Below are 21,784 nucleotides of genomic sequence, written 5' to 3' on the forward strand. Positions count from 1 at the left end.
TTGCTTAGTTTTAAAGTTCATATACTGAGTGTAATCTGTTTCACTTTTTTTTGCTTTTATGAAAACTTGTTTGAGCTTTTGCCTGTGTTGATATATATAATCTGGTTCTTTTTCTTTCTTTTTCTTTTTGTTTGCCTACGCCAGGCAGGCTTATGGGATTTTATTTCTCTAATCCAGGATTGAACCCATGCCCTTTGTGGTAGAAATGCAGAGTCTTAACCACTAGACCACCAGGGAGGTCCTAGTTCATTCATTTTAAGTGCTGTGGAGTATTCTATACCTCCATTTATCCAATGTCTCCAATTGGTGGACATTTAGGTGCTTATAATTTGGTGTTCTTACAGACAGCGGTGTGGCCAGTATTCTCATCTCACCCAGGGGTGTGGGTTTCTCTCAAGCGTGTGCACAGGAGTCTGTGTCTCTATAAGGTACCACACACCACTTTCCAATGTGCTTGCCAACATGCCTCCAGCAACATGTGAGTGCTCCTGTTTTCCCACATCCTCAAGGATTTGACATTGTCAGACTTAATTTTGCCTCTGGAATGTGTCTCAAAGGAAATCCCCTTATCTCCTCTTCTAAGGCCCCAGTGCTTCCAGAAGCTCCACCTACAGCCTGCACCCCAGTCACACACAAAGGGGATGGACTTGGCTGGCCCCCCGTCCCCTGACCTCTAAGTGCTGAGAGTGCACACAGCTGTTTGCTAGGGCCCCTTCTCCAACCCCCCCACCTCCCATAGGTAGTCTCTCCTTGTCACAGTGACCTATTCCAGTGACTTCCAAATGTATAAGTTGTTCTACCCTTAGTAAGGCAATGGCACCCCACTCCAGTACTCTTGCCTGGAAAATCCCATCGATGGAGGAGCCTGGTAGGCTGCAGTCCATGGGGTCACTAAGTCGGACATGACTGAGCGACTTCACTTTCACCTTTCGCTTTCCTGCATTGGAGAAGGAAATGGCAACCCACTCCAGTGTTCTTGCCTGGAGAATCCCAGGGGTGGGGGAGCCTGGTGGGCTGCCATCTATGGGGTTGCACAGAGTCGGACACGACTGAAGTGACTTAGCAATAGCAATAGCAATACATTGAACTGATGACTAACAAGCAACTCAGTTAAAACTTTACCTGTGCAGTGTCCAGCTGGGTTTCTTCCTCAAATCTGATCCTTCCCCATTTTTTCCTCAGTGAAAGGCACTATCATCTATCTAATTGCTCAAGCCAACAACTTAGGAGTGGCCTTGAGACTTCTCTCCCCCCACACCCACATTCAGTCCACCTCTCAGTTTCCATGTCCAGTGATCCCTGGATTTCCCCCCTTCTCACTGATACCACTCTGGTCCACACCACCGTCGTCTCTTGCCTGGACCATTGCAGTTGCCTCCTAACTACTTTTGCTGCTTCTCTTTGCAAACCATGTGTAGCCAGCAGCCAAGGGGATCTTTTTAGAACATAAAACAAGTAAAATGGCCATTCCCCTACTAAAGCCCTCCAATGGTCCTCAGTTGAAAACTCAAATCCAAGGGTACTGTAATCTAGAAGGTGGACAAGGGCTGGTGGCAGGCAGACCACACTTTTCCACAAACCTCCCTCGCCTCTGGGACTTGCTGTGTGGGAGGCTCCTCCCCAATCTTTTCTTGGCTTTCTTGTCATTCAGGGCTTCATCACTTCCTCAAAGACCTGTCCTGACCACCCACCATAGCTAGGGTGACCCTTCAGCTGCCACCTACAACATCACTCAATTCTCTTTTCATTCTGCAACTTCTCGATGCTCAGTGCTGTGGTCTGTGTCCCAGATAGAATATCGTCTCCATGAGAAATGTCATGGAGTGCTTAGCATGAAGTGAGTAGCCATAAAATTCTGAATGAATGAATAGATGAGGGTCAACATTTTGGTACAGCCTATAGACTCAAAATGTTGCACAGAGTCGGACGTGACTGAAGCGGCTTAGCAGCAGCAGCAGCATAGACTCAAAATGAAATTTCTCCCAGAGTCTCTCTGGGTGGGATAAAAGCTGCTTGAGGCAAGACGACAACATCTTTAAGCTAGAATAATGATTCACAAGCATTTTATCCCCGGGACCCCTTTACACTGTGAAAAATTATGGAGAGCTTGACATGTGGGTTATGCCTACAGAAATCTGCTATATTAGGAAAGAAATAATCTAAATGTTTATTTTAAAATATTAATTTTTTTCTTGTTGACATAAGTGACATTTATATGAAAACATCTGTTAATTTAGCTAAGTTGTGTCCAACTCTTTTGTGACGCTATGGACTGTAGTCTGCCAGGCTCCTCTGTCCATGGGACTTCGCAGGCAAGAATACTGGAGTGCGTTGCCATTTCCTTTTCCAAGGGATCATCCCAATTCAAAGACTGAACCTGTGTCTCTTACAGTGCAGGTAGATTCTTTACCACGAGCCACCTGGGAAGTCCTATATGAAAAAATAACTACATTTTTAAAAAAATGAATGGTAGTGACACTTTGAGTAGCTGTTCCACAGATCCTGATTAGCATCATGAAGATCCTTTTGAATGAGTGGACATGGGGAGGAAGGGGGGCTCAAGAATTCAGACCAAACTTCAGGGTCAGATGTAGCTTCTCCCCAAGCGTGTAGGCAAGGCATGCAAGACCACACAAGTCTTCTCCAAGAAGAAGGCACGTTTCCCCATCTCTTCCCCTGCGGCTCCCTGACTGCCTGCTCACCCGCTCCTACCCCCACAAAACCCTCTCTCTTCCCTTTCCCCTAACAAGTCATTGGAGGTTGATTTGCCAACTGTATGTATCTTCAAAATAGACATCTTTCTGTAACCAGAATAAGGGTGGTATAATGTTTAACACAGGGCATCCTTTTTGACTGTTCACTTTGACAGTATGAATGTTGAAGCCTGGTTTTGCCAAGATTTGTTTATTCCTCTTTGTAGTTCATGTTGAGAAAGCAAACTGGGTGTCATATTTTTTGTTTTATTTATGTCATATTTTAGGGTGATACCGAAACCTAAGTTCTTCCTCTTTCTCAGAAGCTGCTCCCTCCCTATTTCCCCCCTCCTCTGGGTAAAGGAAATTCAAAAAGCCAGGATATTTTTTTAAAAAAAAGAAAAGAAAAGCAGTCATCTCTGTGCTCCTATTGAAGTGGCTGAAGCTGCCCAGCTCTGGGCACGCCTCTTCCACTTCCTGACGTCACACTATTTTTGTCTTTGAATAGCTCATTGACACAATTGCCTCGGAGATCGGCGAACTGAAACAGGAGATGGTGCAGACAGATGTCAGCCTGGAAAATGGCCTGGGACCCACCGAAGCCCACAGGTGACCGAGGCGATTAGGCATCGGGGACGCGATGGGGGCGATGTGACCCTGGTAGCCACCAGGATAGCTGTTCCGGCCGCCTGGCAGGTTTGGGAACTGGGAGTGTGGTGGCCACTCCAGAAGAATCTTCTGTAGGAGGTGGGAGTGGCCTAGGAACCAGTTGTCTGGGTTCACGTTAATCCCTCCGAAGGCACTTGAACTTTACACCTTCTCCATTCCTCTTGGCATCAGAACCCGGAAACCTAAAGTTCTGTCTGCCACCTCCACCTTCTCACAGTGATGGAAACAGTAGCGCAGCGGGAGCCTCCGTGTGCAAAACAGAACTCAGGGTAGCCCGTGTCTGTCTCCAGAAGCTTTAAAGGGAGCGCTGAAGAGGATGGGCTCGCTTTGCATTCTCAGGTCAGGAAAAGCCCCAGCACCTTCTGCCGTGGCCCTTAGCCTGAAATGTGACCCAGCGTATTGGGAATTGGATGTGGTTGTAAGCGATGAAGAAAGGCACTGGCTACCTGTGTTACGTTGTGTTCACAGCGCACAAGGTCTAAGTAGGTAGTTAAGGACTGGCATTTTCTGCAGAATGAGGATACAGAGGTTGGGAGTGGGCAGGCTGGAGGAGGGTCCCCAGACCTTCTCCAGTTCTTGGAAGCTCTAGTTCTTTGCAAGGACAGGAGGGCATAGTCAGTAGAAAATGCCATGGCATTTGGTGCCGCGGAGGCCAGATTCATTAGCAGTTTCCCCTTTTTCTCAAGAAATGCGGTTGAGACTGCCTGGTGCAGTGTGAGGGTGAGATTTTTGGAATTGGTTTTGCTTGCAAGTCATGAGCTGGGCAGGAGGAGTCCTGCAGAGGCAGGCAAACCAGGTGAATCTGGTTGTCAGGGCAAGTTTCAAACCAGCCCAACTTGTTCTTTCTGTAGAGGAGGGAGAACCACCCGACCCAGGGCGGCACCCTGCGACACTGCAGCTGCCACCCTGCAGCTGAGAGTCTGTGGGTCCACACCCTGAGTCTCTGGAGGACTGTCCCCCACTTAGCTGTGCAAATACTCTGTGCTGTCTGTCTCTTCTCCTTTTGTACAAAAATGCGGGAGGTAGACCAGATGGTCCTCCATTTGGCATTCTGTGACTTTCCCTTGACTTTGGTATGAACAGTTTTAATGGGTTCATTTTTTTCCCCCAGAAACTAGACAAATGCACACTGATTTTTGACCAGAGATTTTCTGCCCCGTGTTCAATCTAGTTCCAGACTCCATGGAACTTTTAGCCAGGTTTTTTCTCTTCACCCTTAACATCTCCTTTAAGGTTTTTAAATTTAAGAATGGCTATAAACATTCCACAAAAAAAATTTTTTTTTTCATTTTAGTGTCTGTTATTCTTATGCTACACTGGTTGATACTGAATTTATGAATTTTAAAGGCTTTTAAAAATGGGAAACAGGAAAGTTGAGATTATCTTTTTTTAGTTTGTTTTTTAATTGAAGGATAGTTGTTTTACAATGTTGTGTTGGTTTCTACCAAACATCAACATGACTCAGCCATAGGTTTACTCATGTCCCCTCCCACTTGAACAGCCGTGGCACCTCCCTCCCCATCCCACCCCTCTAGGTTGTTACAGAGCCCTGGTTTGAGTTCCCTGAGTCATTCAGCAAATTCTCCTTGGCTATCTATTTTACGTATGGTAATATCTGTTTCCAAGATTATCTTTAACAACGTGTATGGTGTTTACCATATGTGGACATATATTACATCTGCCAGCTCATTGAGTCTCCTAATGACCCTTGAAGGAAACTCTATCATGACCCTAGTTCTGCTGATTTGGGACCCATGTGACATGGAGAAAAGCCCACCTGAGAAGCCTCTGGATTCTGTGCTGGGATCTCTCACTGACTGCTTGGAGCATGGAACAGGGACTTAGTTTTAATCCCTCCATTTTGCCCAGTGGAAATGTCAGGAGAGGCAGGTGATGGAGCGGTACTGCGAGGAGGACTCTGAGCTGTTTGCAGATGAGGGCAGAGCAGGACTGTGGCTGCAGGGAGACAGTGGGTCAGCCTGGCACAGGGCACCCTGAAGGGCAGATGACCGGGAAGCAGTGGGAGTGAGGGGAGCAGAACCCAGTCAAATGAGAGCCTTGTAGCCACTCCAGTGTTCTTGCCTGGAGAATCCCAGGGACGGCGGAGCCTGGTGGGTGGGCTGCCGTCTGTGGGGTCGCATAGAGTCGGACACGACTGAAGCGACTAAGCAGCAGCAGCAGCAGAGAGAAGACACACCCCTAACCCCATCCCACCCTCATCCCCTACCCCAGACGTGGGCAGGGCACCTTCTGGTGGCTGCAGGAAGGCATCCCGGTCACCTTCCTTTGTGCATCACCCATGGTGAGGATGCCTGGGTGCTGTGGGCTAACATCACCTGCCCCAGGCAGTCACCAGGAAGCATCTGGGTGGATGCAAGGTGAAGTACCCGCTGACTCCCCAGGTTAGGATGCAGTTTCCTGCCTGCAGTGGCTCCTCTGTGGTTAATATTGAGATGAGCTGGAGGTCTTAAGCCTTTTCGGGTGTCATGGAGCCCCTCCTCAGGATAATACTCTAAATGCATAAAATAAAATATGCAGCGCAACAGCGGGAGCAACTGAGATACGAGGATCAGAATTGTTAACGTGATTTCATAGCGTAGGTGCTCCTTTACTGACATGTTAAAGGCCAGGTCAGGCTGTGGGTTGAGGAGCCGCTCTCATCTGGAACTCGAGATGAACACAGGCAGGACTGCACTGACACTGAGAACGTCTGGGACTGCTGGTGGTGACAGGGCTCAGGGGCTGAGAGCACTACTGAGATGTGCTGCCTGCATTCAAACTGGGAGGAAGTTAATTTCAGAAGGAATCAGGTTAGTGGAAGTAAAGATGTCCCTTTTTCCTATCCATGGTCAGCTCCCACCTTCTGTCCCCTGCAGGGACACTCGTGGGCATCGGGGACACCAGGCTCCCTGGTCTCCTCTCACCTCACCTGCCACTGGCTGCTTCCTCCTCGTCCCCCTGCCCACCTGACCCTGGGGCCCCAGCGGCCTCTGCACCATCCCCTTTCCTTTCTGAATAGGAGCCTCAGTGTCCACATCAGTAAAATGGGGACAGTAACAGAGCCTTACCTCTGAGTTGTTAGGAAGACTGAGTTAATAGCTGTGAAGCACTTGGCCCAGTCTCAGCATGTGATAACCACAGTATCTTGTTTACAGAGACATCTCTAGAGCAACTTTCTGTGTGATCCCATCCAGGCTTGTGGCTTATGATCCAACCGTAGGTTAAATGGAATCTTTTTGGTTCCACTTCCTCTTACCTCTCTGTCTCATCCATCCATCATTACGAGCATTCCCACCTCCAGAACATTCCCAGATTCCCAGCTTGTATCCATCCCTAGGCTGGTCCTCTGTTGGATCCACGTGTTTGCATCCAGCTGCCCACAGCCTGACCCTTGGCATTTCAAACTTACAAAGACCAGGACTGAGCCCTTGGTTTCCCTTCACGAATGCATCAACCCTGACACCTCTAGTCTCATAACTGCCTTCCTGTCTATCTCCAAACTCTGGCAGCTCTGCCAGTAAGATAGATCCAGGGTGGGACCACTTCTCACCCCCACTGCAGTAGACCCTGCCTGCTGCCCCTGCTTTATCTTCACCGATTCACCACCTCTGAGCTGTTTTGTTTTTTTTTTTTTTAATAATTTTTGGCACAGCTCCCGCGGCATTTGGGCCAGGGATCAAATCTATACTCCCTGCATTGGAAGGTGGGGTATTAGACTGCCAGGGAAGTCCCTCTGAACTGTTATCTAAGTCAGAGGATGATCTGACTTTAGTTCATCTGAATCCAAGTCACGTCCCTTGCATTCAAATTCCTATAGTAGTTTTCCATTTAAAACCAAAATCTTTACCATGGCCTTCAGTCCTTCAGGGATCCAACCCCTCCCCCGCCCCCTAAATCTCTTCTGACATTGTCCCCTACTCCATCTGTCTACTCCAGCCCCTGGGCTTCTGGCCAAGCAAGCTCCCACCTCCCAGATTTTATCCTACCGTTCCTTCTGCCTGGAATGCCTTTCCTGCAGGAAGCAGTCACCCATGGACTCTCCTTTCTTCTGTCCCCTCAGCTGGCTATTGTTATTATTTTTTTAATATTAATTTATTTATTTGGCTGCATTGGGTCTTCGTTGCAGCCGCATGTGGGATCTTCATTGCATCTTGCAGGGACCTTCATTTGAGGCTCATGGACTCTCTAGTTGTGGAGTGGGGGCTCTTAGTTCCCCAACCAGGGATTGAACCTGTGTCCCCTGCGTTGCAGGGCACATTCTCAACCCCTGGACCACCAGGGAAGTCTCTGGCTTTATTCGAATTGGTAGAACCTGTACAGACCTAAAATGGACTCACTGGCTTACATATGTGTCTTCTGCCCCCAACACTAAAAAGTACATTGTGTGAGAACAGAGACTTCATCTGTGCCCAGTGCTGTTTTTTTCAACACACAGGATGGTGTGTGGCAGGTAGCATACACTTAGTAAATATTCAGTGAATGGAAAAATGACAGTCACCAGACCCTTTGAGATTCTAAACATATTCAAGCATCAGAAGCCTCTTGGAGAAGCAAGACACCACACTCATAAAGCAATTAGGGGACCTCAGTTCAGTTCAGTTCAATCGCTCAGTTGTGTCTAACTCTTCACGAACCCATGGACTGCAGCACGCCAGGCTTCCCTGTCCTTCACCAACTCCCAGAGCTTGCTCAAACTCATGTCCATTGAGTCAGTGATGCCATCCAACCATCTCATCCTCTGTCGTCCCGTTCTCCTCCCGCCTTCAATCTTTCCCAGCATCAGGGTCTTTTCAAATGAGTCAGCTCTTCACATCAGGTGACCAAAGTATTGAAGTTTCAGCTTTAGCGTCAGTCCTTCCAATGAATATTCAGGAATGATTTCCTTTAGGATGGACTTGTTGGATCCCCTTGCAGTCCAAGGGACTCTCAAGAGTCTTCTCCAACACCACAGTTCAAAAGCATCAATTCTTCAGCGCTCAGCTTTCTTTATGGTCCAACTCTCACATCCATATTATATGACTAGATGGACATTTGTTGGTGAAGCAATGTCTCTGCTTTTTAATATGCTGCCTAGGTTGGTCACCAGAGAAGGCAATAGCACCCCACTCCAGTACTCTTGCCTGGAAAATCCCATGGACGGAGGAGCCTGGGAGGCTGCAGTCCATGGGGTCGCGAAGAGTCGGACACGACTAAGCAACTTCACTTTCACTTTTCACTTTCCTGCATTGGAGAAGGAAATGGCAACCCACTCCAGTGTTCTTGCCTGGAGAATCCCAGGGACAGGGGAGCCTGGTGGGCTGCCGTCTCTGGGGTTTCACAGGGTCCGACATGACTGAAGAGACTTAGCAGCAGGTTGGTCATAGCTTTTCTTCCAAGGAGCAAGCGTCTTTTAATTTCATGGTTGCAGTCACCATCTGCAGTGATTTTGGAGCCCAAGAAAATAGTCTGGTGCGTAAAGAAATAAAATGCTGAAGATGTGGGATAGGCCTTCAGCTTCCTCCAGAGCAGAGGGAGGGGCCCCCCAGTGTACTCCCTTCTGATCTCCGTACCCCAGGGGTAAACACTTTCCTGGCTTCTGTTGCCATCAGTCAGGTTTGCCTGTGTTTGGGACTTGACGCAACTGGAATCATACAGTGTGTATTCCATTCTATGAATACAGCACAAGTTGTTTTTTTCTGTTGATGGATATTGGCATTGATTCCAGTGTGGGGCTATTTTGAATAATGCTGCTGTGAACATTCTTGTGTCTTTTGGGGGAATACATGTGACAAACTTCAGTTAGGGACATAGGAATGAATTGATGGGTTGTAGGATGCTTATATCAGAAAAGGCAATGGCACCCCACTCCAGTACTCTTGCCTGGAGAATCCCATGGATGGAGGAGCCTGGTGGGCTACAGTCCATGGGGTCTTGAAGAGTCGGACATGAATGAGCGACTTCGCTTTCACTTCTCACTTTCATGCACTGGAGAAGGAAATGGCAACCCACTCCAATGTTCTTGCCTGGAGAATCTCAGGGACGGGGGAGCCTAGTGGGCTGCCATCTATGGGGTCGCACAGAGTTGGACATGACTGAAGTGACTTAGCAGTAGCAGTAGCAGGATGCTTATATAGTCAACATTAGTAAATGGTGTCCAACAGTTTTCCAAAGTCATTATGTCAATTTGCACTTCCACCCACAGTGTGTGAGTTCTGAATGCTCTGTTCTCATCTATACTTGCTGTCATCTACTTTTTTTTTTTAATTTATTTACTTATTTATTTGGCTATGCTGGGTCTTAGTTGTGGCAAGCAGGATCTTTAGTTGTGGCATGCACACTCTTAGTTGCAGTGAGTACGTGTGTGCTATATCGCTTAGGTCGTGTCCAGCTCTTTTTAGCCCTATGGATTGTAGCCCACCAGGCTCCTCTGCCCATGGCAGGGATTCTCTCCAGGCAAGAATACTGAAGTGGGTTGCCATGGCCTTCTCCAGGGCATCTTCCGGACCCAAGGATCAAACCCGCGTCTCTTATGTCTTCTGCATAGGCAGGTGGGTTCTTTACCACTGGTGCCACCTGAGAAACCCTAACTAAGAAACATATGCACCCAAATCTGGTAGAGCTATTTTGGCTATCTAGGGGGCTTAAATTCTTCATTTAAGCTCAGAATACATTTTAGCCTCCAATACAGTTTCCCGTAGTTAATAAATACATGTCCTCAACATCGGTGACTTTAAATACAGAATTTAACGTCAGTTCGTATTATTCTTTCCATCTTTTCCTCTTGAAATACCACATGCAGAGTGACTATTCTCCACTGATATAGCAACTTTTGGTCTTCTGAAGATCTTGGAGGATCTTTTCACGAGGTCTTTTGGAGCAAGTTCAAGTTGTCAAAGGCAAAATCGCTTTGTGTTTTGTCTCCTTACATGGTGTCTGTGTCATGTGCAGTGTTAGTCAGCAAAGCAATGTTTTCCTCTTTTGCCATATTTGGAAACCTGTCTGCCCCTCAGGATTTGGAGCTCATCCTTAGGTCCCACAGAATTTGAGAGCAGGCCATGCCCAGAACCAACCACAGCTGTCAGAAAAGTTGGTTTGCCTCCTAGGAAGCTCACAATGATCACTTGCTACAAAATCTTAGGTATATCTTGGAGCATCTTAGTCTTTCTTTAAAAAAATGCTTACTGTTATCAAAGTTTATGTTCATCTTACACATGATCTATTTCTAAGAATTATTAACACTGTTGTTGTTTTAGTCACTAAGTTGTGTCTGACTCTTTAAGACCCCCATGGCCTGTAGCCCACCAGCCTCTGACGTCCATGGGATTTCCTAGACAAGAAAACTGGAATGGGTTGACATTTCCTTCTCCCAGGGATCTTCCCGACCCAGGGGCCGGACCCACATCTCCTGTATGGCAGGTGTATTTTTCACCACTGAGCCACCAAGGAAGCCCCACGCACATTTCCATTCATTCTGATTTGTCAGCCCTCACCTGTTCACCTTCTTTCTCAAAGACTATCTGATGGCAAACAGGATAGAGAAGCTCTTTGACTTGGGTTGAAGACCCATTTGTCTGAAACACTCAAGTGACGCCATAGACACAGCTGTTCTTTCCTTCAGTGGAAGCAGGACAGTGGGGTGCTTTTGCGGGGACAGAGCTCGGTTCATCAGAAGCAGAAATAGTTTTGCAGTAAGACAGTGACCCATCATGCCCGTGAGGATATTCTGCCATGACTTACCTGATCACTTTTCTCCCAGTTCCTTAAGATGTTTCCTGATTTCCAACCACTATGCAAGTGTTTGGATTATGGTGTCAAGGAATTCTATGTGGACTGACCAACTCTTCTCATGCTGTTACCAAAGCGGCACCAATTAAGTTCAATTTACAGAAAATATGTTTTGAGCGGGTGCTATTTGCTAACATACCTAGATAAGAGCCTAAAGTGTTACACAACCTAAGGAAGAAAGAATTGTCAACAAACATCATATAATGGGAAGAGGATGTAATAGTGGACTGTGCCAGATGTCCTGGGGACCTTCGCGAGGATGTGGGTAATTCCAGGTGGGAGGCGGTTTTAGCAAAGATGAGACTCAGCCTTAAAGAATGAGGCGAGGAGGTATAAGGACAACCTCTAAATCAACAGTTCCCAAAACAGTTGTTTTGCCCATTTTGACTGGTGATATTGGGGAAGATTTTTTTTTTTTAACATGTATTTTTATTTATTTATTTGGCTGTGCCAAGTCTTAGCTGTAGCATGTGGGATCCAGTTCCTCAACCTGGGATGGAACCCAGGCCTCCTGCATTGGGAGCTCAGAGTATTGGCCACTGGACCACCATTGAAGGCCCAGGGAAGGCTTTTAAAAAGAACATGTAAGATCTCATTTTTGATCAACAAAAGCAAAACCTGCACATTGTGGAAAAAGCACAATGCAAAAAATAAAAATCAGTATTACCACGAACCCAGCCCCTGAGACGGAGTCCCTTCTGATTGCTTGTTGGTTATTTTCATTTTTTGCCTGGATACATGTCCTGCCAGTGTTTCCTGTGCCTCTGAGTGGTAGATCATGCATGATTTTCGCTGACTTACAAGGACGTTTTTGGAGAATTCTGGAAAGACACAGTGTGTCCTAGGAGTAGATTCCGGTTTTGTCAGGGGGCTGGTGGCCCTGATCTCTTGTGGTCTTTACAGACCTTGGCTGCCTGCTGGATTGGTAGTTGACTTTGTTGCAGAACATCTGGTTGGTTAGATGCAGGGTCTGACTGAATCTGGCTCTGAGACACCTGTGGTGTGACCCTAAGGAGAGTTGCTTTTCCATGAAGCCCCATGCTGGCCAATGCCTGGGCTCCGGGATCAGCGGGTGAGACACAGCCCGCCTGGCTCCTGCTCCTGTTTTCAACTTCAAGGGTGCCCAGGACAACAGGTCCTTTGTTCCTTTCTTAGTTTTACAGGAATGAGGGGAGACTTTGCCAGCACGGGCTCCTATCTGCCCTTTCCATCTCTCACTGGCGAATCAGTGGCAGGAAGTTCATAAGTAAAAAAGTCACCAAATCCTTTTCCTCTCCTGCAAGTGGCAGGGCCATGTCCCCTGATGTTCCCTTTCCTGTGCTGTTCTCTCCAACTGGTCCTCAGTTGATGGAGCTTTTTCGTAAAAATCCTCCTGTGACTACTTTTAGAAATCTTTTTGAGGAAGTCAAGGCCTCCCCTCCTCTTCTAGCAAGTAGCAACCCTTGGCTGGTGGGGATAAAGCCCGTTACCCCAAATCTGTTCATCTTTGTCCTTGCAGAGTTCAAGGGGACAAAAAGGCCTTGGGGAATGAAAATACCCATTTTTGTGGTGTAGGGAAACTGCACAATTCAGGACTGGGCCCAGTTCTACCAATTTCTATCGTTTGACCTCAAAGAAGGAGATGGCCTCTAGTTTCCCCTAGATGGCCTCTAATTTCCCTTCAGTGAAGGCAGACATGCCACCTCCCAGGCCTCTGCCCATCACATTTCCATCCCAGGTGGTGGGTCAGAGTCTTCTCAGCTCACCTGGCAAGTTCTCTGTTATAAACCGAGAAAGGAGCCACATACCGCCAGAGTGAACTGGGGCCCCCTTCTCCAGACTGGAACACTACACAGTGGGTTTTATTTGGCTTCATACATTCTAAAGACGTGTTTGCATGACTGAGAGTGTTAGGAAATCATTGTACATCAGCTACCGGCTATCTCTGAAATGAAAGGTTTTCTGGGAAATTTGTGTTTGCTATATATATATGTGTGTGTGTGTGTGTTTAGCAACATTTGGAATTAGTCCCTTTGCCAGAAATTTTTGTTAGATGTATATCTTTGGGATGAGCTGGTCTTCTCTCTGTCTCTCTACCTAAGAGGCTTTTTCTTTTTTTAAATTAAGCGTTTGTTTATTTATTTATTCATTTGGCCACTCTGGGTCTTAGTGGCAGCATGTGGGATCTAGTTCCCTGACCAGGGGTGGAACCCAGGCCCCCTGCATTGGGAGCACAAAGTCTTAGCTACTGGGCCACCAGGGAAGTCTCTGTGCTGGGTTTTGACAGGTGGGTTGCAGCCAGTTACAGACACTCAAGAGCAGTTTTGACGTATACGTATAGGTGATTCACATCGCTGTACAGCAGAAACTCACACAACGTTGTTAAGCAATTATACACCAATTTTAAAAAATGGAAATAAAAGGAAATGAAGTGGGGGGGGAAGTGTGAACATGGGCAAGGAGGGGCTGAGAAGAGGCAACAGATGCTCTTCTCAGGATGGTCTTCCCTGCTGAAACTGAGAAGGTTTGTGAAGATTAATACAGGAAAAATAGTCTTCTTACTCGAATTGTCTTAGCCCATCATCCATTGTGCCCAGTTTTTCACTTATTCATGTGCCATCTTTACTATTCATTTGCCTGATATGTTTAAGTTGGCTGCGTGTTACATTTAAGATAAACTTAATAAGCCAGCCATGAAAAGACAAATGGTACGTGACTCTGCTTATATGAGGGATTTAGAGTCGTCAGATTCATGGAGAAGGAAATGGCAACCCACTCCAGTACTCTTGCCTAGAAAATCCCATGGACGGAGGAGCCTGAGTGTCCATGGGGTCACGAAGAGTTGGACACGACTGAGCGACTTCACTTCACTTCACTTCAGAGTCGTCAGATTCATAGAGACAGAAAGTAGATGGTGGTTTCCAGGCACTAGGGAGAAGGGAAGAATGGGAATTACTGTTTAAAAGGTAGTTTTAGATTTGCAAAAGGAAAAGAGGTCTGGACGTGAATGGCTTCACGAATTTATACTACACAAATCAGGCAGCATTCCATCTACAGAGGAAAAAGGCGCTCCCTTGGGCTGCAGGAAAGGAAAGGTTTTTTAAGGTAGAGAGGAAATGGGAAAATGAAATTATTAGCAAAAAATTCATCATTTATAGCAAGGTCACCCTCCTAAGGAAAAGGAGGGGCCAATTAGACAGTATGTCTTGTTAGTGTTAACCAGGAAATTTCAAGTTGGCTGCTTACAGGTCACATTCTTGAGGAAGGTTGAAACCATACTTAGGTTAGTTAGGAAGTTTTGGTGGGCTCAGCACAAGTGACTCCATTTGGGGCCTGTCATTTCTTTTTTAACGGTAGTGATGGTTGTGCAACAATATGCATACGTATTCAACATCACTTAAAAATGGTTAGGATAGTAAGTTTTATATTATGTGCATTTTTCCACAATAAAAAATGGGGGGGAAAGTCAATTAATACCTCTACCATAATGGTGAATTACACTAAATCCATAAAGCTATTAAATGCTGGACATTAGAATAAAAACCATGCTTCCATATACTATCTTAGTATATCCAGCACTCTCTGGGAATTACTATCAATTTTTAGTAAACCACTGAAAAGTTATAAAATATGAAAAGTAATCTATTCTGTCCTACCAGGTGGGGTTTGGCTTTGAGTTCTTTGCTTTGTAGCCAGACTCAGCTCTTTATGTCAGGGAAAGAGGCAAGGAGATGAATCTTAAGTCATAATTAAGTCCTCAGCAAAAGCAACTTGAAATCAGGGGCTCTGCTCTTGTTGTTTTTGTTTGTTTGTTTTTATTTTGACATTAGCATCTTATTGATAATTATCAGCCGCATCCATTTCTCTTGATTCATTCTTTGTCTGTGTAATAGGCCTTTACAGTGTAAACAAAGACAAACTCTTAGTTTTCTTAAGGGTCTGGAATGCCAGCCCTTAGGTTGCAGGAAGAACTCTGAGTCTTCCTTGAGAGTTGAGTTATATTTGCTGGAAATCCAGGGAGGGCCTGGAAGGTAAAATCTGGGTGGAGCCTGCCTCTTACTTCAGATCCTAAATCCAGTGCCCTTATGAGTTACTCAGTCCTACAGCCCACACCTGGGATTGGCCAGGAAGGAGCAGGCACAGTGGGCAGACTCCCCTTTGAAGAAGAGAACTAACTACCCGATAGAGGAGACCAAAGGTGGTGTATAGGGCCAGGGAGCTGGGATGTAGGGAAGAAAAGGGATAAAGGCCAAAAGCCAAGGTGCATTTTAAGGAGTTGCAATAACCCTTCCTCCAGATGCCTGCAGACTCAGTCATCCAATGTCCTCAGATGACTCAACTCACAGAGTTCTTTGAGTAGAGGCAAGACAAAAAACTTGGTTAAAGTGTAAGGATGGCTTTTCCATGAAGGAGATCACAAAGGCACCAAATTCCAAGGCAGAAGAGATGGGTTTGTGCAAAGATGCCTGTTCCTCCTCCATGCAAACACCCAGAAGGGAGCTGGGAGCCGTAGAATCTGGTTTGGGAGCCCACCTTATATATATCATTATATAGATATAATTCTTCAGAGCACTTGCCATTCATTCTAGGAGAGGTTTTCTAAAGTCGTTAATGAGCTAAACCAATCCCTTTTTCCTTTGAACTATGATCTAACACTGCTCTAGAAAGGAACAGTCTTAGCACATTTAAACAATTTAGTTGAAATAGCGTTTGCCCTTGAACAGTAATCAAGTACAGCTTATCATAGATGCTGATATAAATTGTCCATTTAAAAAGTATAATTGTTTGGCCTAATGATTTTTTTTTAATGGAAAGGAAGTTTAAAATTGTTTTTATTTATTTAGCTGCACCAGGTCTTAGTTGCAGCACGCAGGATCTTTGATCTTAGTTGCGGCATACAGGATCTTTAGGTACAGTATGTGGTATCTAGTTCCCTGACCCAGGATCGAATCCCAGCCCACTGCTTTTGGAGCACAGAATCTTAGCGACTGGAACCCCAGGGAAGTCCCTTAATGATGTGTTTCTAATGCACATAGCATAGGTTTGGAGAACTTTCTCTTTGAGGTTTATACTTTTGTCCCCATGTCCTGACTGAGGACAGAGCGCTTTGGACCACTGAACTCTTTCTGAGACCCATTCGCCAAACGGACTTGTGTGTGCTTGTTGAGTGTAACAGTTTGGTATTTGCTTGTATCTAGTTCCTTTAAACTTCATTTTTGCTATTCAACAGCTGGAACTAAGATTCTTATACACAGAACATTGCCGACTATCGCTGCGCTGAAACAACTTCACATCAAAGTTTCATATCTATTATGTTTTGCTTTCTTTTTGAAATAAAAAGGTTTATTTATTTTTGGTTGCACTGGGTTCTCATTGCTGTGTGCAGGTTTTCTCTAGTTGCGGTGAGCCGGGCTCTCATTGTTGTGTGCGGGTTTTCTCTAGTTGCGGTGAGCCGGGCTCTCATTGCTGTGTGCGGGTTTTCTCAGTTGCGGTGAGCCGGGCTCTCATTGCTGTGTGCGGGTTTTCTCTCATTGCTGTGTGCGGGTTTTCTCCAGTTGCGGTGAGCCGGGCCCTCGTTGCTGTGCGCGGGTTTTCTCCAGTTGCGGTGAGCCGGGCCCTCGTTGCTATGTGCGGGTTTTCTCAGTTGCGGTGAGCCGGGTTCTCATTGCTGTGTGCGGGTTTTCTCTAGTTGCGGTGAGCCGGGCTCTCATTGCTGTGTGCGGGTTTTCTCTAGTTGCGGTGAGCCGGGCTCTCATTGCTGTGTGCGGGTTTTCTCAGTTGCGGTGAGCCGGGCCCTCATTGCTGTGTGCGGGTTTTCTCAGTTGCGGTGAGCCGGGCCCTCGTTGCTATGTGCGGGTTTTCTCAGTTGCAGTGAGCCGGGCTCTCATTGCTGTGTGCGGGTTTTCTCTAGTTGCGGTGAGCCGGGCTCTCATTGCTGTGTGCGGGTTTTCTCAGTTGCGGTGAGCCGGGGCTACTCTTGGTTGCAGTGCTTGAGCTTCTCATTGCCTGGCTTCTGTTGAGCACAGGCCCCAGGCACTCAGACTTCAGTAGTTGTGGCACACGGGCTTAGTTGCTCTGCGGCATGTGGGATCTTCTCAGACCAGAGATTGAATCTGTGTCCCCTGCACTGGCAGGTAGATTCTTAACCCCTGGACTACCAGGGAAGCCCCTGTGTATTAATATTGCTTTCTTATTTGCCCGTCATTAATTTGAAGAAAGACTGAAGTGTAAAGTAATGAGTTGTTTTGGATAGGAGCTTGGGAGGGAGTGATGTATTGGAAAGACAAGGGAGCCTTACTGAACATGCTTGGTCTAGACACTGGACCTTAGTAGCTGCAAGTATCCTTTGGAGCACTGCTGCAAGTTCATGGTCCCTCTGAGATGAGCCTGATTCTGTGATGTGACAGAGAAGCAAGCCTTGGTCCTGAATTAGAATGCACTGCCTGCCATTGCTTCTTGCACCTGCCTAGGCTACCAGCGCCTGGTCCCAGGAATGACAGGAATACAGCCAAGTGGAAAGGCCACTCTTGTCCCACACTCTAAAGAGCCTGGCATTGAATGTGACCAGAATGTTGGAGAGCCCTGCCCCCCAGACTGGGTGTGGTCATCGGCCATCTGCTGCCGGGCCCTGAAGCCCAGTTGGAAAGAGAGCAGACAGGGTCCGAGTTTTCCAGTGTTTATTCTCGGCCTCTAGAGCCATCTTAGGGCTGTAGGGCATTTTTTGATTTGCCCAGGATTTTCACATGCAAGTATGGGGCTCACTGAATCTGTAATTGAGCTTCATCTCCCCCCTCCCTGAAAGCAGCCTAGATATTTGGAAATACTAGTTAATAGTTGAATAAATAAATGGATCCTCTGCTCATAAAAACCCAGTAAGGGACTTCCCTGGTGGCCCAGTGGTTAATTAAGACTTTGCCCTTTCAACGCAGGGGGTACAGGAATTAAGATTCCACATGCCATGTGGCACAGTCAAAACAACAACAACAACAAAAAAAACCAATGAGGTGCTATTGTATTTTCCTATCTCATTTTCCCCAACCTAATACTTGAGAAATTTCAAGCTCCAGAAAAGTTGCAAGAAGAGTACTATTTATAACTGCTCACCAGTTGTCGGGATTTCACCTCCTTTTCCTTCCCTCTGTATTCTTCCCTTTTTTTGAGGAGGTGAGAGGTGAAGAGGGGTTAACTACTTGGTACTTAATTTCTAACGTTTTCACACTTGGCCCCTGAATTTTTGAGTATGCGTCTCTTAAGAGCAAGAACATTTTTCTGCAGAATCGTAATAACATTGTCACAGTCAGGAGATTAAATATCAACACAGTAGTATCTCATATATATTCCTCATTCAGATATTGTTCCTTCTAGCTGCAATTTATTTTGAGGCCATACGTGATTGGTTCTGTGCACTCAGTGAGATTATCACTTCTGTTTAGTCTCCTTTTCTCTACGATAACTCAGTGTGTGTGTGTGTGTGTGTGCTTGATTTATTTATTTATGGCTGCACTGGGTCTTTATTGCTGGAGACCTTTATTGCAGGGACCTCTTCCAGTTGTGGTGAGCAAGACCTGCTCTGTAATTTCAGTGTGCAGTCTTCTTATTGTGGTGATTTCTTTCATTAAGAGTGTGGGCTCTAGGGCACATGTGCTTCAGTGGTTGTGACGCATGGGCTTGGTTGCCCTGCGGTAGGTGGGATCTTCCCAGATCGGGGATTTAACTTGTGTCCCCTGCCCGCACAGGTGGATTCTTTTCCATGGAGCCACTAGGGAAGCCCTTTTTTGTTTTTAATCTTTTACCACACTGACATTTTTGAAGAGTTCAGGCCAGTGGCTTTGCACAAGTCCCTGAATGTGGGTCTTTCTGTTTCCTCCCATAGGGATTCAGGTTATAGGCATTTGGGGGCAGGAAGACCAGGTAATGCTATAACCTTTTCAGAGCATCGCATCAGAGGCAGCAGGTGAGGTGGTGGAGATGTCAACCCCGGTCACTCGGTCAAAGTGGCTTCTCCCTTGTCAGGGCACATTTCCTTCTTCAGAATAAGGAACACTTGGGGTGGTATTTTAAGGCTGTAAATGTTCTGTTCCCTAAATCTTTCACCTACTGATGTCAGCTTCCATACATGAGCCTGCCGTTCATCAGTTTTGCACGGTGGCGGAGATATTAATTGCCACTTTCAGAGAAAGCTTAAAAATGGAGCTGGCCGGATCTCAGGTGCCAGCCTCCCCACTGTGACCACGTCCTGTGTCTCCTGCTCAGTGGTTTGTCTTTTATAAGCCTCTCCTCCTTTGTCCTTCCTCACTTCTGTCTTAGAAATCATGGTGTCAAATCTCATCGGGTTCTTTCTCGGATTGAATTCCCTAGACGCAGAGCCTGAGACAGGGCTTATAGGATGTGATGGGAGGAAACCAGAGAGAGATGGGGGGTCAGCTGGGGTATAGCCTCTGCCTGACCCTGCAGGGAGCTCTGAAGTTTGACTGGCACCCACCTTGGACCTGTCCCACCTTGAAGTCAGAAAGCCTCTTCTCCATCCATGTCACTGAGTCCTGAGCCATGCATCTGCTCCCGGCGGGTGGGGGTGGCCTAGCTTCCTGGGCTGCCCAGGGAAGGAAGCAGCTGTGGGCTTTTGGCAGCCAGCACTCACGGTAACAGGGGCACGGGTGCCTGGTTGATCGAGGGGATCTTGGCAGGCAGGGTGCCAACAGCATCCACTACAGCTTCAGTGTTTCCCTCGTTAGTTCTTTCCTGAGCCTTGTCCCCATAAAAGCCAAGCTGTCCTGTAATCATAGGCTATAAACCTCAGGCGGCCGGCTGCATAAAGGCGTGAGCTTAGTCATTTGCAAAGACAAGGTCTAATTTATGGTTGCTCCTTTATGAGGCCCCATGAATCTTATTCACCGCCTTCCTGTCTGGGCGCTGGTTTTTGAAGGTGAGGTCAGTTATCAGAACAAAGGCTTTGTAGCTGCTTAACAACCAAGGCTGCTTACCCGCACAGGCTGAGCCCTTCTAAGGAAGAGGTATCAACCTGTTCACTCTCGGTACACAAGTGTCCAGACTGCCATGTTGGGGAAAGGAGAATTTGGTTTTGGCAAAATATTTCTTGGCTTCTCTGGCGGCTCAGACAGTAAAGAATCTGCCTGCAATGCAGGAGACCTGGGTTTGATCCCTGGGTCAGGAAGAACGCCTGAAGGAGGGCATGGCAAACCACTCCAGTATTCTTGCCTGGAGAATTCCATGGACTGAGAAGCCTGATGGTCTACAGTCCATGGGGTCACAAGGAATCGGACACGACTGAGCAACTAGCACTTTCATTTTCACACTTCCAAGATATCACCAACTTGAGATGGCAGGGCTGACGTGTGTCTTTATTTGGTTTCCTAGAATTATTATTTATTTGGCTCTGTGGCATGTGGGAACTAGTTCCCTGACCAGGGATCGAACCCAGGACCCTTGAATTGAGAGCATGGAGTCTTTGCCACTGGGCCACCAGGGAAATCCCGTAAGAGCTCTTTCAGTGGCATGTTACCTGTATGCTCTCAGCCCTAAACAAAACACAAACGCCAACCACCTAATTGGGTCTGGGTTCAAGTGCATATTTTGCTCTTAGGCCTCAAGCCTGTGCTCCTCGAGTTCTGGGGCTGACAGCATCAGAATCCCCCCAGAGCTTGCTAGAAATGCAGAGTCCTGGGCCCACCCCAGACCTGCGGAATCAAAACCTCTGGGGCTGAAACCAGGAAGCACGTGTGGCTTCACACCCCCAGGGGATTGCTCCCCCAGGCTCAAGCGCTGATGCAAAGCAATGGTTATAAACTTGGGTGCAGGCTGGGGCTGCCTGGGGAAGCTGAACCATTCTGATGTCTGCATTCTGCCCCCAGAGTGTCTGATTTATTTGTTCTGAGGGTGCTGTCTAGCCATCACAAAAATTTATACTCCCCAGGCAATTTTCATGTGCAGCCAAGGGTGGAAACCAGTGCTGTAAAGAAGCCTTCTTTACCTCATGGGAAAGGAATGTTTATACCAGCTTCATTGTGAAGAGTTTGTCCTGAGCACTGCAGAAATTCTCTTCAAAACACCTGGACGCCCTGGAATGGCATTTCCAGAATGAGGAACTACCCTTTCTGGGCACAGATGGCCCCGTGGAAACTTGTAGCAGCAGTAAAGGAAAACACTCCTTACTCGAGAACAGATGAAATGTAAATATTGAATGGAAGCCCTAGATTCTTTAGATCTGGAGCAGGTCTAGAGGTGGCAGGGGAGAAGGTGGGGTACGGTCTCTAGTGGCCCATGTGCTGTCATGGGGTGGCGGGGCGGTGTGTGTTTCCTAAGTCTGCATGCCCCCACGTGATCTCTTAGAGCAGAGTGGTCCACAGGTGGGTGGCATACCTCTTCTCCTCTCTCCCCTTACATTCAGACCCCATCACCTGTCTTCTTCACTGTTGAAGGCTTCCTTCAGACCACATGTATGGGTCTCTTGGAGTGCAGACATTTGAAGATGGTGTGTACTCCACCTGAACTCAACCGTGCAGACATGGGTGGTTAGGCCTGATGGTCCCACTGGCTGTTGGGGCCAGTGAGGATGACCACGGGGGACCACAGGGATGACCAGCATGGAGCACTCTGAATGTGGCAGAGGAAAGATACCCAGAGCTTAGGCAGCCTTAGACGGGGACCTCCACACTGTTCCT

At 47.0% G+C, this 21,784-nt stretch overlaps 1 protein-coding gene across 1 annotated transcript in view; it reads left to right on the forward strand.

Annotated features, from left to right (window-relative positions):
- The window catches only part of RIN2 (Ras and Rab interactor 2), a 98,861-nt gene that overhangs the window by 32,395 nt on the left and 44,682 nt on the right, over window positions 1-21,784 (forward strand). The window contains exon 2 of the mRNA XM_068987296.1: window positions 3,202-3,302. Within this exon, the coding sequence (XP_068843397.1) occupies window positions 3,202-3,302 (101 nt within the window). The remainder of the gene's footprint in view (window positions 1-3,201; window positions 3,303-21,784) is intronic.

Source organism: Capricornis sumatraensis, chromosome 15 (assembly GCF_032405125.1).
Source record: "Capricornis sumatraensis isolate serow.1 chromosome 15, serow.2, whole genome shotgun sequence".
NCBI classification, from domain to species: Eukaryota; Metazoa; Chordata; class Mammalia; order Artiodactyla; family Bovidae; genus Capricornis; species Capricornis sumatraensis.